Consider the following 16962-nt stretch of genomic DNA (forward strand, 5'->3'; position numbering starts at 1 on the left):
ACCCCAAGCTTCTTCAGAGCCCTTCCAGCGGCAGCTGGAGACCCTGCAGGGTGGTTAGGCCTTGGGGAGGAAGAGGTGCAGAGGCGTGGCTGCAAGCTGCACTGCTGGGAGGGTAGATGGGTACCCTGACATGAAGCTGATGGAGCACATGCACCTGTTCTGAACCTTCCCCACATCCCACTTTACAGATGAGGAAACTGAGGCCCAGTTAAATCACTCGCTCCAGTTCATGCAGAGCAATTGGGCTCCACAGGCTGAACTTGCAACCGTTATTCTCTATGGCTTCTCAGTTTCCTAGGGCAGTCCTGGGATTAAATGTCAGACTCAGCAACATAGACGGTTTCTAGCAAGTGCCCCCTCGGTGGGAGATGTTACTAGTCAGGGAAGACTTCTGGGCCCAGGGATCAGAGGCGAAGGGTGAAAGGTAGGCATGAGTGGGGCTTTCCAGGAGGGCCTGAGTGAGAAAGGCCAGAAGCGCAGAAATGGCTGTGGGAGCCCCAGGGGTGTCTCCACCTTGGCACTGGTGCAGAGACATAACTTTAGGAGCCAAGAGAGCCTGGAGATACCTCTGCAAGAGAGTTCTGAAGTTCTGCTCACTCTGGAGCCAGAAAAACCTGAATTCAAACCCCAGCCCTGACTCAGCGCTGTGATGTTGAGCGAGTGTACTTAGCTTTCTGAGTCTCCGTACACTCATCTGTAAAGGGGACGGGGAGGGGGTTAAATATGTATAACAGATGAAAGTATTTTAAAATGTGACAGTGACAGTCTAAGGCTGAATTCCCATTAAGGAAGGGACAGTGACCGTAACTCTACCCCACCTCAACCACATGGGACACAAAGCACAGTGTTGGAAAGAGTTCCTTTATTTAGGGGTAGTGTCCAGGCAGGCACAGACCCAGTGCCAAGCAGGAGGCTCGCAGGGATGATGGATGAGGCAGGAGGTGGTCGAAGGATGCTGCCAGCTGCAGGTACCAGGCCCAGGGCAGGAGGGGAAGTCAGCATTGGGCACTGGGACTGCTCGGTGCTTGCAGGGGACAAAAATTGGTGCCTAAAGTTTTTCCCACCCCCAGTGCCCACAAGGGGGGCAAGAAAGCAGCCTCTTCATCCTTCTTCCCCTCAGTGTGGAATCCAGGCCTGAAGGGGGTCAGATTCTGCAGAGGCCAGACAGAGAGGGCAGTCAGGGCAGTGGCCCTGCCTCAGCCAGGCTAAGGACCCCTACCCCCAGAGAGCAGGCAGCAGCTGGAAGAGCAAACACTTTAATTGAGGCTGCAGTGACCCGCCCCACAGCACACACGGCACACAGGGGCCTCTGAGCAGCTCCCCTTCTCAGAGGAAAACCAAACCGCACACATGGCCAAGGTCCTGCCCGCGGCCACACAGCTGCAGGCCAAAGTCTCGCCTGGCTGTCACCTACTGGTTCTCCTCCCTGCTGGCAGCATGAGGGGACAAAGACAGGTGGGCTCAGCTGAGCTCTCAGACAACAAGCCCAGGCTGAGTCCTGGCCCCAGCTAATACCCAGCAGAGAACCCCACAGCTGGAGAAGGGAGAAGGGGTGTGTGGCTCACATGGGGAACACCGGGAAGGAGTCATTGCCCTTGGGGCTATCCCACTAAGACAGTACACCAGCACTTAAGGGGACCCAAGGGGCAAAAGTGGGGTGGGGGAAGGGAGCCGGGATTCTGCTGGCTGGCCAGGTACTCACAGTGTCTGGTAGGTGCTGTCCTTGGCCTTGAGGAAGCGCAAGATGAAGAAGCCCACTGCCTGTAGGCTCAGCACCAGCACGATGCCTCCAATGAAGCTGGCCCCATCAAAGCCAGGGTTGTGGGCTTCAGGGACAGAGGGGATCCCTGCAGGGTGGAGATCATAGCAAGCCCCTGAGGACCAGAATCCCAGGCCTACCCCAGGAACCGACATAGGTCACCTGGAGGCCCCAGTCCTCACTCTGGGAGCCTGGAACAGCAGGCTCAAAAGTTCACATGGATCTTGTGGGCAGTTGGGAAGTGCCTGGTGGGAGGGACAGTGCCCAGCTGGGGAGGGCAGGGCCGTGGTTCCAGCCCTGGCTCTGCTCCTGAATGGCTTCATGGCTCGATACTTCTCACATCCTCTCTGTGCCTCCTGATCACATGGACCAAGTGGCAACTGCGCTCCCTTCCAGCTCCCTCTCCCACACTTCCCCAATAGGATGAGGATGGACCCAGAACTTGGGCATCAGATCCCTTCAATTCCTTTTCAACCTTGGGTCTTGGGGTTCAAAGCCCAGATACAGATGATGTGGTCCCCTTTCAGGACTCCTAAGCTCTGAGACCCTCGGGTCACTGCATGTCACAGTGTCCCCTGAACCCTTCCCTACCGTTGGGCCCCAGGTTGCCTGGGTGGCTCCCAGCTGTGCCACGTTTGCCATCAACTCTCACCAGGGATTCGATTTCAGGCTCTGGGCCCAGAGCCCAGGGCAGGGCTGGTGGTGGGAGATCATTTGGGGCAGTGGACAGGGGCCCAGCTGGGAGCTGGATCTACCTCCCAGAGGGTGTAGCTTGCATGAGGGGGTCTGAGAATATGAAGGGCAAAAGGTGGTCCCAGCTGCAGCTCAGGGAGCCCCAGAGAAGGACATGGGGGGAAGAAGAGCAGAAGAGGGAAGAAATGAGCTACACAAGACAGATCTGGGGCTCGAGCTGGAGGGAGCTGAGCCATCAATAATTCAGCCTCCGAGATCACGTTTCTGGCTTTAATTAACCAAGAGCCTCTTCAGCCATCCCTGCCAAGCCTCTGACCTCCAGGCCCTGAGGGGCAGTGGAGACCAAGGGGTGAGGCTTTTGCCTCTGTCCTGCCGGGAACCCCTGTGTGAGCTTCTCTGAACCTGGAGGTTGCAGTAGGTGGCCACTGATCTCATTGGCAACTTGAGCCGTACACCCTCAGGACCAAAAGCAGTTCCTGAGGGGCCAGGTCACCCTGAGTTCTCAGAAGTGTTGGGGAGAAGGAATGGAAACCATTTCTTGATCACTTTCCTTGCATCAGACACTGACCCAGGTGCTATACACCCTCTCATATAATCCTTACAGCAACTCTGTGAGGTGGTATCCAGCCTATTTTACAGATGTGAAAACAGGCTCAGAGGGAGAAGTCACAGGGCTGAGGTCACGGAACAGATCAGTGCCTGAGCTCAGTTTTGTTTTTTCCTGCACCTCTAGTCCTCCCACCACCATGTGGAGGGACTGGGGGATTAGCTCTTCTAATTTAAAGCATAGTGAGGACTTTGGGAGTTCAGAAGCGAAGGGGGGGTAGGGGAACTTTCTAGAGCTCCAGCCCTCCCGCCCCACAGCGCCACCCCCCACCCCCGCCCCAGGTAGTACCTACCTGTTGTGATTGTCTTCGGTTCATAGGTGGGGTGGTGGTGGGCTGCTAAAGAGACAGGGAATCAATAATAAATCATTCCTCCCATGCCCTGACTGTCATCAAGACCAGAGGCCAACAGCTGGACTTCTGACTCAGCTCAGGTCCTCTGTCTCAGGTTCAGATCCACCCTATATACGTTCAAGCCTTAGTTCACAATTCCTTCCACCAGACATGCCCTCTCTCCATCTCTATCTTTAAGGGTCATCTCTGATGCCACCTCCTCTAGAAAGCTCCCCTACCCCCCCTTCGCTTCTGAACTCCCAAAGTCCTCACTATGCTTTAAATTAGAAGAGCTAATCCCCCAGTCCCTCCACATACCTGTCCTGGATGCTCCAGCTGTACTAATTTACAGCTGAGGACACAGGCCAGAGAGGGGAAGGGAGTTTTCAGTGAGCTAAAGGCAGAACTGAAACTGGACCCACTATTCATGGGCATGGTCTGATCCCTGACAGACACAGATTCCTTCCCGGAGGGCAGGCGCTGGCTAGGGACACCTCAGCCCCCTATCCCCAACTTGGTTTAGGCCAGTGGGAGTCCCCTTACCTGGACATGACTCTGAGTTGTTGTAGACAGAGCAACCTTCCTTGACCACCTCAGCTTGGGCCACACAGTGTCCTGGTGGGAGAAGGTGCAAGGGAGAGGTTTGGGGAAAGGGGCCAAGGCTCTGGGGCTCAGACCTGGGGCACTCGACTTGGGGAGGGCTGAACTCCATACCTGGCTCTTCCGGCCGACATTGTTCCCACACACAGCCAGAGAGGTTGTGTGCTCTGTCCCCCTCTACACAATGCTCACAGAGCTTCAGTTGTTTGCAGGCCCCTTGGACAGCTGGCCAGATGTTCATGCGGAGCAGGGCTCCCCGCCCAAAGCCTCGAGCTCCTTTACCTGCGAGTGGGGTAGGAGCAACACCTTGAACCCAAGCTGCTGCCCCGCTTCTGCTCTACTGTGGCTCACATCCCTTTGCACACGCACACATTCACTGGATCCCCTAATCCCCACTACACTCCTGGAGTTTCCACAAACACATGATTACGCTCACCTAGAACCTCTCTGACATTCACCCAGAGTCCCTTCCCTTTGCATACACCTGGGCTCTCAGATACATTTGAGGCTGCTGCCTCCCCACACCTGAAGCTTCCTAATCCCCCACACCTGGAGCCTACATACATACACCAACCAGCTCCTTCACCCACCTCTGGAACCCTGCACAGGTCTGAAAAGTCCCCATCCCGCCCCGCCCCCAAGCCCTGACTGCTCCTGGGTAAGCCGCTGGGTGACGGGCACGCGCCACCTGCCTCTGCCCGGGCCCCTAACTAGACCCTGGCCCGCGTTACCAGCTACAGCGAGCTGGGCACACAGGAGGAGGCAGCAGCAGCTGCCACAGAGCGCAGCCCGTAAGGCGCGGGGTCCCGGCGAGGCCATGGGGGCGGGGACTCGGGGTCTGCGGAGAGCTGGTGTGGCGCGTCCCTTCAGGACTCGGCTCCGCTGGGGTGTGGGGAACCAGACCAGGGCATCAGGGGCGTGGTCGGTGGGCGTGGCCATATTGGGGTGGGGCCAGTGGCTCAGCCAGGAGGGCGGGACTTGGTGGTCCGGGGCAGGGCCAGGTGAAGGCGGAGCCGGATGAGGGCGGGGCTAGTGGGCGACGGCAGGTGGGGCTGGATTCCGTGGTCTGGGGTGGGGCTCGGACAAAAGGGGGCGGGGTCCAGGACCTGGTCTCTCGGTGCCCCCCTGCGGCAGCTTCACCGAAACTCTGCTGAGTAGCGAGTTACTATCCCTACTTCACAGGTGAAGAAACTGAAGCTCAGAAAAGGTGAGTGGCTAGTTGGAGGTCAGAGTTAATGGAAAAATCTGGATTTGAAGCGAGGTCATTTTTCTGCCTTCTGGGCTCGGCGCAGGCGGGGCATTGTCAAGAGCACCCTCCAACCAGGCCCCACCACAGCTGGCTCCCCGGCTCTGGCTACCCACCTCACTTCACTCCTTGCACCCTCCTCTCTTCTGCCCCTCTGCCCACCACATCTGCCTTCGACCCACCACACCATCTGGCCAAGTCACCGGTCTCATTATTAATGGGGCCGTTAGCAGCCTTCCCCTCTGCCTGGACTCTCGCTCTGGCTCCGACCTCTTCTGGTTCTTCTCCCACCACAGCCACTTCTCAGCTTTCTCAGAGGGCGCCTCCTCTTCCTCTTTCTCCTTTCTCCTTTCCTCTTCCCCTCCCTTTCTTTCCCCTCTGCTTCTCCTTTTCCTCCTTCTCCGTCTTCATCGCTGGTAGCCCAGTTCAGTCCTGAGCCCTATTCCACCTCTCCTGGGGGTAAACGTCGTTCCTCTGCCATCAGTTCCCATTTGAAAGCCAAGTATCTCTCCATCTCCACCCCAGTGCGCCCTCCCGAGCTGCCACACCTGTAACTAATAATACATAGTTAACGATTATTGACCCCTTACTATTAGCAGAATGAACATTTTACTACCCTGTTTCCCCAAAAATAAGCCCTAGCATGATTTTTCAGGATGACGTCCCCTGAACATAAGCCCTAATGCGTCTTTTGGAGCAAAAATTAATATAAGACCCGGTCTTATTTTCCGGGAAACACGGTAAGAGCTTTTACTTGCAACTTCTCATCTAATGTCCACACTGCACTCTATGTAAGGGTTTTGTTATCTCCAATTTGCAGGCTTCAGAAGGAAAATCACCTGCCTAGGGGCACACAGTTACAAGGTAGGGACAGGATGTAGCCCAGGATCCAATGAATCCAGAGGCTGCTCTCCCCTCTGCTGTGTCTCGGTGTGTCCATCTGTGTGCCTCAGGCCACTGAAACTGCCTGGTCCCTCTTCCCCACTCAGAGAGGACCCTTCATCCCCATCCCACCCCAGTCACCCAGCTGGAAACCAGGGTCTCATTCTAACCCCTTCCCCGCCTCAGCCCCCAAATTAAAATCCTGCAGATTCTGCCTCTATGTATCTCTGGGGTCCTACTCCCTCATCTTCCCTTTGCTGGCCTCACTGCCTCTCAGCCTCCAGGCCCAAATCGGCCCTCACAGTGCAGGGGTCTACTGAAACCATGGGTTTGACCATGTCTCTTCCATTGAACAATGGTTTGGCTTCCACAACCCTTTGATTCCTGGCTCTAGAAGTCTCTCCAGCATGTCTTGGACTCACCCAAGAAGATAGAAGAGCCCCTCCACCAACACACACCTTCTTTTATACCTCCGTGCCTTTATCCTATAGCTGTTCTGTCTCCCACAGAGTCCTCTTCCTCCAGAGAGTCCTCTTCCTCCCCTGAGTCCATCTGTCTGGCAAATTAATCCTTCATGACATCACTAAAGGGCCACCTCCTGCAGGAAGCCCTCTGTCATTGTCCTAGAGCAAGGCTGAGCTTACTGCAGCATTCATCCCAGCTGGCAGAGTCAAATCCATCTGCTTTCCCCTCACCAGAGCCCTCACCCCCCTCACCATCTCTTGCCTGGGTGCCTGCAGTGACCTCCTGGTAGGGCTCCTGCTTCTGCTCCCCCTGTCCAGCTTGTTCTCCACTCAACAGTCAGAGCTCTCCTTTGAAAATGTAAGTCAAATCATATCACTCTCCTACTTCCGCCCACAAATGGCTCACTGCTCTCCATGACTTACATAACTGTCCCCCTGCCTACCTCTCTGAGCTCAATTCCTACCCTTTGGTTCCTGACACGCTAGCCTCCTCTCTATTCCTCAGACATATCCCTCCTCAGAGACTTTGCACTTGCTGTGCTCTCTCCTTGAAACTCTTCTATTTACTCCTCAAATGACTCTCTTCATGACCTCCCTACTTAAAAGAGGTCTCCTGGTCATTCTACATCATGAAACCTCCTTTTTCCTTCAAACATGTATCAGATTACTCATTCATGTCCTAGGCTGTAAGTTCCATGAAGGCAGAAACCATGTTTATCTTCTTCCATACTTAACTCCCTGTACACATAAGGGCTAAGTAGGTGTGTATTAAATAATCATACTGTACCATGTTGTGACTGTGTACATGTTTGTCCATCCCACTGGTCTGTGAGATCCTCAAGAGCTCCCTACTCTATCATATTAAGTATCTATTTGTCGATTGTTCTCTCCCCCATCAGAATGGAAGCTCCATGAAGAAGGCAGGGATTTTTGTTCATTGCTGTATCTTCTGCGCCTAGAACAATGCCTGTCAAATGGTAGATGTTCAATAAGTATTTATTGAATGTTGACAATGCAAGGATGTGGCCAGATCATCTCTCTGTCCATAGCACCCACTTCAACCCAAGCCCAGGGAAACTGTCAGTGAATATTGGCTGAATGAATGAATGGGGCTTTGCTAAGAAAGTGTGCAATGACGATGCCCAGATTCTCGGGGCTTGGACAAGGAGCTTGTGTGGGTCTTATCTGTGTCCCTCACACACAAACCTCCCTTGAGAGCCTAGGCCCATGGGATTCCCTAGAAGAGAGAGAGAGAGAAGAGAGAAGGAAAGAAGTCATACCTGGAAGTGAATGCTCACAGCCATCTGGTGGACACCTGGGGAACTGCAGGTATTGTCAGCCTTAGTCAAATGTCACTCCCAGCCCCTTCTGGGGAGATGGTGACATCTAGGCTAGAATAGAAGGCACACTGGACTTGGTTACAGATAGACCTGGCTTCAGATCCCAGCTCTGTCATGTACTGTGTGATTTGGGGCAATTCATTCGGCTTCTCTGGGCTTCACCTATGAAATGGGGATGAATGGGTTGTTGTAAGCCCTGAGGTTTGGCACCAGGTAGGAGGGAAGGATAGGAGAAGGTGTCAATGGTGCGAACAAACAAGAAGGTAGGGCAGAGGGCATGAGGAGGAGAGAAGAAGAGAAAGGGCTGCCCCTTTCTCTAGACAGCAGATCTGTGGGGAAGAGAGACCTGGTTGGCAGTGACAACTTCCAGTGTCCTGTTGGCATGGGCAGTTTTTGAGCACGAGAGAGAGTGTGCACATGAAAATCTATAGCTCTCTTGAATCTATTGGATCTAAAGGTTTCTCAGGGTTGGAATGTCACTGTACTCTTCCTCCCTGGTTGCCTGAAGATTGACCTCCATCACGAATCACCCAGGAACTATCTGGATCAGGAGTTCTGGCCAACCAACTATTTCCATGGAAACATGGTCATCAATGTCCTTCTCTCTGGAAAGGCAACAGTACGTAAGACAGAAATTTGGTGAAAAATAACCAAAATGTACAAAACCACACCAGATATCATCTTCATATTTGGAATTAGAACCCATTTTGGTGCTGGTAAAACGACTGACTTTGACATAAATTATGATTCCTTGGATCATGCAAATTAAAATGAACCCAAACACAAGCTCGGCCTCCAAGAGATGAAAAAGATCTCAAAAAGAATGTGAGAACAGAATGAAGGTCAGGATGATGGCAAAGGCCAATGTTGGTGCAAAAAGAAATGAAGATTCTGCAATGACTTCATCTGTGGTAATTGTGCCGATTTTTCATGAGAGGATTAATAACATGAAAAATTTAAAAAAAGAACTATCACTGCCACTCAGACTAGCAGAAGATAGTTTCTTATACACCTCTTTCATGCCCACCTCCCAGCAGCCTTCATTTATCTCTAAGACCCACTGGACAGTTGTTGGGACCCAGCTCTGATGGGGGAGAAAGTGGAGACCTGAACACCCCTGTATTCTCTCTCTTTGATGACCCCACCTTCCTTGACACCTAACATACTACTACTTGTTTTCCTTCTCTTTCTCTAGATGCTGCTTGTTAGTTTAATTTTTTTATCCAGTCAACAAATACTTGTTGAACACCTACTACATACTATGTGCTGAAAGAGAGTGCTAATCTAGGATAGAGGTCAGGGAAGCCTGCTTCAGAACAAGTGACTTGGGTGCAAAGACCTTAACGACAGGGCTCAAAGCAGAGGCAACAGCCAGTGCAAAGGCCCGGGAATAGGAGCACTCTCATCCACAGTCTGTCCCCTTAATGGGGGTGTTCCCAGAGGCTCCTCCTCACTCCCTGAGGCTCCTGTTCCCTCCCCTGGGTGATGTCACTTACCCTAGAACCCCAGTTACTGCCTGCATACCTATGCCTCCTGGCTGTCCTTCTCCTGTCAGATATACTGTTGGTAGCCTCCCGCCAGTGCCAGGCCCCTCCCGACAATCCTATAAGGTAGATACTAACGTTACCCCTATCTTATTGGTGAGAAAATAGGCACAAAGAACCTAATATACTCACCCAAAGTCACACAGCTAGGAAATGGAGGAATTGGGGATCGAATCCAGTCTACGCTCCTGACCACCTCCATCGGCTAAGCACCCCAAACTCCAACCTGATGTGTAGAGATCATCTTCTCTACGTTGGCCCTCTTTTCTTCCCAAGTACTCTGCCACCCGCCTGTCACCTCTTTCCCCCGGCCCCACACTAACTGTGGGAACTGCAGTGGTGCTGTGTTGGGGGAGAAGTGAGTGGGGCCTAGGATCTGAGCCCCCCCCCCCCGGTTTCCTCAAGTCCTAACCTGATCCCTGGCCCCCACCCCCATTCCTTGGGCCTGGATGATTCCAACAAGGATCAAAGCTAGAGACAGAGGGAGGAGGAGCAGCCAGCTCCCCTTCCCCAGGACTGGCCATGTCTGTCACATCTGGAGATGCAGGGGGATTCTCTGGGACTAAGGACAGAGCTGGGGGAAGATGGAGCTCTTTCTCCATGCCCTACCTGCCAGGATGCCCGAGATGGGAAGTTGAGAGGGGCCTGCCCTGGAACTGAGCTGCCAGGCTTTCTGCTTCCAAGTTCTTCCCAGCTTCCGATCTCCAGCTGCTTCGGGGAAGTACCCCCTCCACCCTGCTGGCTTTCCAGATCCTTGAATAAATAATTCATGTTTTGACATTTTGCCAGGCCCAACCCCTCCCATGCTGTGAGGGTGCTATTGGGCTGACATGAGTGATGTCACCCAGCTTCTTATCCCAGCCCCAGCATCACGAGGACCTGTTCTGGCAGCAACTTACCTGCCTGATCACTGTCAGTCCAAACTGCTCTGTCTCACTCATCCGGTGCCCACTCACCACAGTCACCTGGTAACTTCCTTCCAGGACCCTACAGCCCTCATCACTTAAGTAACTTGTCACCTCAGTACGTACGTCAGCTCTTGTGACACGGTCATGGTGACACAAAGTCCCATCACCTGCACACTCCATCTTCCCTTGCCATCCTCTCTGCCACCCTGTGATCTCTGAACCCCATCATGCCACAGAGTCACCCTGACACTGCTATAGTTGCTCTAGGGGCTTCCCTCTGTATGACAGCGTCCTTCAGCCACCATCCCCCAAGATCCAGTCACCATGCTCATACCGTCACTGCCACCCACCTCCATGCTCCCTCGTACTCCTGTCACCGTCACCTCAGGGCCCCATCTTCTTGACAACCTCAGTCATCCTCACCGGGGACGCCCATTCAACCCCATCACATGGTCTCAGTCTCCTGAATTTCGTCAGCCTGTCTCTGCCTCCAAGGGTCCCATCACCCCACTGCCTATCCGGGTCCCCTTCCTGCTACCTCGCTACACCTTCTGCATCCTCTCTGAGACTTTTCCAAGGCTCTCCCACCTGCGCCCCCGAAACCCCTGGCCCGCAGAGGGCGCCGCGTCAAGGACAGGGCGGGCCGAGTCGGGAGGGGCGGAGCCGCGGCTACGGTCGCTTTTTATGAATGGGGGAGCGGGCGGTGCGAGGCCTTATTACTAAGCCTCTCGACGCGCGCTGCGTCCCAGCGCGACGTGCCCATTGGTTAACCGAGCCTCTGACGTCACCGAACCGGTGGCCGGGGGCGGGGCGGGGTGACTCACGCCGCTTCTCCCGCGGCCGCGGGGGCTTCTCCGGGTCCGCTCACACCCTGAGCTGCCCGGACCCGAGTGGAACCTTCCCGCGCGGCCCGGCCGCGCCCGGTCCCAAGAGGTGAGTAGCGGTCCCCGCCTCGGGCACTAGGCGTCCGGAAGGGCACGTAGAATGCTGGGGCGCAGGGCCAGCGGTCAGGCTCCCAGCGGCGGGCCAGGGTCGGAGGTCAATAGCTGGAACCCAGATTCTGGGCTAGCAGGCGGGGACCCAGGTCTGGGTGCTGACCGCATCAGTGGGGTGACCCAGCGGAGGTGGAGCAGTCCTTCAGAGACCCAGGGCTCTGGAGGGGCTGACGGTCATCCGAGGTTGGGCTGGCAGGAGACGGCTGGAACGGACCCAGGCGTCCGAGCTGGAGGAGGTGTCTGACTTAGGGATACAGACATCCCGGCAGGAGGCGGAGTCAGGCCCAAGATTCAGGTATCCGGGCCGAAGGAGGGGTCTGACTTAGGGTTCCAGGCTTCTAGCAGGAGGTGTCTATTCCAAAGACCCAGAGGTTCAGACAGAAAGAGGATCTGGCCGGGGACAGAAGTCTGGGCGGGTGTGTGTTGGGGGTGCTGAGTTCCCAGGTGTTGTTACCCCAGGAGTGCAGGGTGGGGGCGGGCGGGAGCTTCACGCGCACTCCCTGGGGGCGGAGCCTGAGGCTGGCATTGCTGACAATCGTGCGGGGTCTGGCGAGCCTCAGAAACTGAGCATCCTCCTCCCGGATGGGTATGGAGCAGAGCTGCTCTCAGTTCTAAGATGTGTTTCCCTTCCTCAGTCCTGGCCTTTCCCAGCATCTCCTGGATCTTACAGGCCTCCATCCACTTATGTTAGTCCTTCATCTTGTTCTCCTCTTGTCACACACGTGAGAGAAAGAGGCCTACAGGACCCAGAGAGTTGGAAGGGAGATGAAGAGTCCCACCGAGGACAGGAATCCCCAGGAAAAGAGACCTGAGCTTTTCTTTGGGCATGAGAGAGGACAAAGGTATCCTGGAAGGAGCCCTGGAGCATGCGTGCAGGATAAGGCATCAGGACCCAGCCAAGTATCTTGAGGAGAGACTCCCACCAAGTATCCAGAGAGGGACCTCAGCCCCTACAGATCCCTCTGCCCAGCACCCAGCCCTGCCAGCTTCTCATAGGGTCTTTCTCCTACAGATACCATGATGTGGGGTGCAGGCAGCCCCCTGGCTTGGCTCTCTGCTGGCCCAGGGAACGTGAATATGAGCAGCGTGGGTTCAGCAGAGGGACCCACAGGACCAGCTGCACCTCTTCCTTCACCCAGAGCCTGGGATGTGGTGCTGTGCATCTCAGGCACCCTGGTGTCCTGCGAGAACGCACTGGTGGTGGCCATCATTGTGGGCACTCCTGCCTTCCGTGCCCCCATGTTCCTGCTGGTGGGCAGCCTGGCTGTTGCAGACCTGCTGGCAGGCCTGGGCCTCGTCCTGCACTTTGCTGCTGTCTTCTGCATTGGCTCCGCAGAGATGAGCCTGGTGCTGGTTGGCGTCCTGGCGATGGCCTTTACTGCCAGCATTGGCAGCCTACTGGCCATCACTGTAGATCGGTACCTTTCTCTGTACAATGCCCTCACCTACTACTCAGAGACAACGGTGACGCGGACCTATGTGATGCTGGCCCTCGTGTGGGGGGCTGCGCTGGGCCTGGGGCTGCTGCCTGTGCTGGCTTGGAACTGCCTGGACTCCCAGGCCACGTGCGGCGTGGTATATCCACTCTCCAAGAACCATCTGGTGATCCTGGCCATTGCCTTCTTCATGGTGTTTGGCATCATGCTGCAGCTCTATGCCCAGATCTGCCGCATCGTCTGCCGCCATGCCCAGCAGATTGCCCTCCAGCGGCACCTGCTGCCTGCCTCCCACTACGTGGCCACCCGCAAGGGCATTGCCACACTGGCTGTGGTGCTTGGCGCCTTTGCTGCCTGCTGGCTGCCCTTCACCGTCTACTGCCTGCTGGGCGATGCCTATTCCTCACCCCTCTACACCTATCTCACTCTGCTCCCCGCCACCTACAACTCCATGATCAACCCCATCATCTACGCCTTCCGCAACCAGGACGTGCAGAAGGTGCTGTGGGCCATCTGCTGTTCCTGTTCCTCTTCCAAGATCCCCTTCCGATCCCGTTCCCCCAGTGACGTCTAGTCACTTCACACCCTGGTGACCAGGATGTTAGGTCCTCCAGGGTTTTGTTCTAAGCCCCCAGCTCCACACCCCAAAGACCCAGCTGGTTCTGGGTGTTTCACAGGATTCTCTTCAGATCCCTGCAGGGCCCAGCTGGCTCTATGGTTCTAGAATGTTCAAGTGGTCAGGGTTCCACTCAGAAATGTCCCACAGCCCAGCTGGTTTGGAGTTCCAGAACACTGCTGGCTGTTTTACAGTGCCATTCCAAGTCCCTGGTCTTCCCCCTCCCTTGAACTTGACCATGTCACCTGACTTTTGAGTTTCTGAGCTAGAGTCAGAGAGGTTAGCCACTCAGTTCCCTAGACAGGGGAAAGAGAAAAAGATTTATCTATATCTATATATGTATATATGTGCACTTACAAAGAGAGTATCTAGTTATGATTTATCTATTTATTTATTTATGGGTATGAGGGGAAAAAAAGAGACCCCCACCTTGAAATCCAGGCCATACCAGGGTATCCCCAGTCCCCACACCCACATTTCTGACCTCAGTTCCTAGAGGGGGGAAAGGGAGAAAGAGAAATCATGTATTTTGTTATTATTTTTGCTTATTTTTTATTGAAGAGATCATAGAAACCAGAGCCTTCTCCCTAGGCCTGCCCCTCTAGGGTTTCAGTGGGGGAACACACCAGCCTCTGGTTTTTTATTTTTTTAAGAAGCCATCACCTGAGCAACCGAGAATTCCTCTGCGCTGGGGGCTGGCTGCCCTCTGGTGGCGGTTTGGGGGAAACTGCAGCCTGGCCAGGCAGCCAGGACCAAGACGTGGCAACCCCAACTCCACTCCAGCCTGGCATCCAGCGCCACAGCCATGGCCTGGGGGCAGACCTCACCTTCCAGTGCCCTAGGAGGCAGGGTGTGAGCCAACACCTGAACCCTCTGCCAATCGGGGTATGGCCCCCAGTGCATTCCCGATTCCTGTCCCCGACCCAACTCTAAATAAAAAATGATTTTGTAATAAACATGTTTCTGTCTGTGTGTGTGGAGGGGGTGGAGTGGGGCCTGATGAGGAAGAACATGGCATGGGAGGATTAGGCCAGGTCTGGGGGCCTGTTGGGGGACATGGGAAGCTGGAGATCCAGGCTGGAGTGTGGCTGGCAGGTGACACCCCCACCCCAGGATACCAATCTGATGAGCCCCTCTGCTCAGACCTGGGTACCCCCAGACAAGGGCCCCACCTGCTCCTGGGGGACAGGAACCAGGGTGCTGGACCATTCTTGGATTGAGGATGCCCACATCCTACCCACAGTAGCTTTAGTTTGACAGAAAGTATAGATACTCAAAGCATGTCAGTTTCCTTAAGAAGAACAGCCCCTTATAATGGTGCTGTGTACTGTATGCTGGGCACTGTGCTAAGTGTACTACATGTGTTACCTCATTTATGCCTAACAAGCATCCCAGGACACAGGCAATATCTTCTTCATTTCACAGATGAGGAAACAGGCTGAGGGAGGATTGGTGACCGGTCCACAGGAACACGTTTCCAGAACCTGTGCTCTGTATACTGGCCAGTGGCCTCTCATCTCCTACCCTCCTAAGCCTGGGTCCTACCTAGGACATTCTGGACCCTGATTTGTGTTGGAGTTCATTCTCTGAACCAGCGGCCACATTTGAGAGATGGTTGGATGAGGTCTGGTCATTCTGGAGCTGGAATAGCTTCTTTTCTATGCAAAGGTGAGTGATGGTAAGTGTGTACATGTGCCCTTGTGTGCATCCGAAGACAAATGTGTAGGACCCTGAGTTTAGAAAGGATGTGTTCACCAGGCAAGGGTAGAAACAAGTTTGGGGTATGCTTGAAGAGGAAGCTCTGATTAGCCACAGTTCACAGCCTCTGTAGCTTCACAGGTGGCCAAAGCCTGGAGGTGGGGAGCATTCTGGCCCACCCCTCCATTGTACAGCTGGGGAGACTGAGGCTTGAAGAGGAGCAGCCATTTGCTTGAACTCACACAGCTGTGCCAGGCTAGGACTCAGGTCTTTGTCCATTTCCCTGGCCAGAGCTCTTTTGAGTGGTATTCAAGACCCCTCCCCAATAGTGGCCAGAGGAATCCAAGGGCATGGATATGCCAGCAGGACCTGGGTCAGAGCGGGTAGAGGGCAGGACTGGCTGAGCTACACACAGCTCCTATCCAAGTGGGGAGGCCCCACCAGGTCAGATTGAGCCTTATCTTCTCTCCCCACCTTCCCACCTTCCTGGAAGCTCCTTGGGAAAAGACCCCCACTCAGCAAGACCCCCCATCCATGACAAACTTTAGGCCAAATATTTCACACATCACCAGGGCCCACTGGATTGGACTATTACTCTCTCCATTTTACAGAAGAGGAAGTGGAGGCTCTGAGAGTAACAGGCCGTCATTCATGCACTGCTGTCCTTGTGGGCAGCTTAGATTCTAGCCTGGAAGATGGTGATAAAGAGCTAAGTGAAAAATATGGTAGCGTCAGAGAGTGATAAGTCCTCCAAGAACAATTAAGTAGGGAAGGGACACAGGGAGTGCGTGTAATCTTTAAATGAGGGTGCCCAAGAAAGGCCTTGCTGCAGGTGACATTTGATTGGCCTAAAGTCACACAGTTAGTAAGGAGTTAGGCTGGGATTTGAACCCAGGTCCATTTGATTCCAAATCTGTTTCTTTCCTGGGTGAGGGAGTGGGTTTCAGGTGCAGCTCAGAAACAGCATGCAAGGAAACCGGGGCAGGGAACCCTGTCCCAGGGCTGGGGAAAAGTTGGGGGATCTCCAGGCTACCACCAGACCTTTGGGAGACGTGGTGTAGGGAAGGGCTTCCCTGCTGCCTCCCCATGCTCCCCAGGTGTCCCCTCTAAGGCTCAGAAGGAGAAGGACCAGTGCCCATCCTATCCTGAGCAAGCTCAGCCCTTGACTCCTCATCGCAGCTTCTGGCTCCAGGGCCCAGGGGAGCCTAAATGCTGGCAAACCTCCTGTCTGGGAGGGCCTGTAGTGGGTCCCCATGCTGGGGATCCTCCGCTGTCTGCCCAGCGGTGGTGGTGTGGTAGATATGAGGTATTTCTGGGGGCCTAAATCTGGGGTCTCTGCCATGGGTCCTGGGCCCATCCTGAGGGCTGACTGAATCTGCCTCCAGACTGGAATCTGTGTGCCCTTGTGGTGGGGCTGGCTGGCTTCTCCTTCCTCCCAGATTCTGCAGATACAGCTCAGGTCCTCCCGGTACCCCCACCTCCAGGAAGCCTCCTTGGCTATGGCCTCCTGTGGCTGTGACGATGTGGTTTATATACCACATCTTACCACACTTCTGAGTAAACATATATAGAGAAGTCTTGCCTTCCTTGCGAGAATATGGGCCCCTGAAGGCAGGTTCTGTGTCCCCCCTCTAATGGTCCCTGAGACAAGGGACATGTCTGACCCCTCAAATTGAAGCTTTCTATGTCTCTTTTAGCCTCAGACTCATCTAGTGCTCAGCCTGGGGCCGCGCATGCCTGTGTTGCTAAGCGTGAGCGTGTGTGTTGTGTGTGTGTGTGTGGGGGGGTGCGGGTAGCGAAGCCTTCCAGCCTCTCTGCCTCTGCCAGTTTTCCAGCCCCATGC

General features: G+C 54.7%; 2 protein-coding genes across 10 annotated transcripts; one reads left to right on the top strand and one right to left on the bottom strand.

The window, feature by feature from the left end:
- Nucleotides 1-857: 857 nt before the first annotated feature.
- CD164L2 (CD164 molecule like 2) lies at nt 858-11098 on the bottom strand. 9 transcript variants are annotated; one of them, XM_033113329.1, is made up of 8 exons: nt 10963-11098; nt 10076-10219; nt 9599-9692; nt 4105-4272; nt 3934-4005; nt 3352-3396; nt 1703-1847; nt 858-1426 (listed from the first exon to the last, which is right to left on the bottom strand). In XM_033113329.1, the coding sequence occupies exons 3-8, from the start codon at nt 9666-9668 to the stop codon at nt 1411-1413; spliced, it is 516 nt and encodes a 171-aa protein (XP_032969220.1). In that variant the 5' UTR covers nt 9669-9692; nt 10076-10219; nt 10963-11098; the 3' UTR covers nt 858-1410. The 9 variants fall into 9 exon arrangements, with proteins under 9 accessions (XP_032969220.1, XP_032969219.1, XP_032969218.1 ...); XM_033113328.1 differs by having other exon boundaries at nt 10913-11047; XM_033113327.1 differs by lacking the exon at nt 10963-11098 and adding an exon at nt 10366-10685.
- Nucleotides 11099-11197: 99 nt separating this feature from the next.
- On the top strand, nt 11198-14338 carry GPR3 (G protein-coupled receptor 3). Its single transcript, XM_033113320.1, has 2 exons — nt 11198-11307; nt 12382-14338. The coding sequence occupies exon 2, from the start codon at nt 12387-12389 to the stop codon at nt 13377-13379; it is 993 nt and encodes a 330-aa protein (XP_032969211.1). The 5' UTR covers nt 11198-11307; nt 12382-12386; the 3' UTR covers nt 13380-14338.
- The last annotated feature ends 2624 nt before the right edge of the window (nt 14339-16962 follow it).

Source organism: Rhinolophus ferrumequinum, chromosome 9 (genome assembly GCF_004115265.2).
Source record: "Rhinolophus ferrumequinum isolate MPI-CBG mRhiFer1 chromosome 9, mRhiFer1_v1.p, whole genome shotgun sequence".
NCBI lineage: Eukaryota > Metazoa > Chordata > Mammalia > Chiroptera > Rhinolophidae > Rhinolophus > Rhinolophus ferrumequinum.

What these genes read in the sequence shown, in the direction of transcription:
- CD164L2 (XM_033113321.1), bottom strand. An exon ending in ATGTCGGCCGGAAGAGCCAG is followed by an intron (nt 4,006 to 4,104) that starts GTATGGAGTTCA and finishes TTCTCCCACCAG; the next exon opens with GACACTGTGTGGCCCAAGCT. An exon ending in ACCGAAGACAATCACAACAG is followed by an intron (nt 1,848 to 3,351) that starts GTAGGTACTACC and finishes TCCACCCTGCAG; the next exon opens with GGATCCCCTCTGTCCCTGAA.
- GPR3 (XM_033113320.1), top strand. Translation starts at nt 12,387, where the DNA reads ATGATGTGGGGTGCAGGCAGCCCCCTGGCTTGGCTCTCTGCTGGCCCA.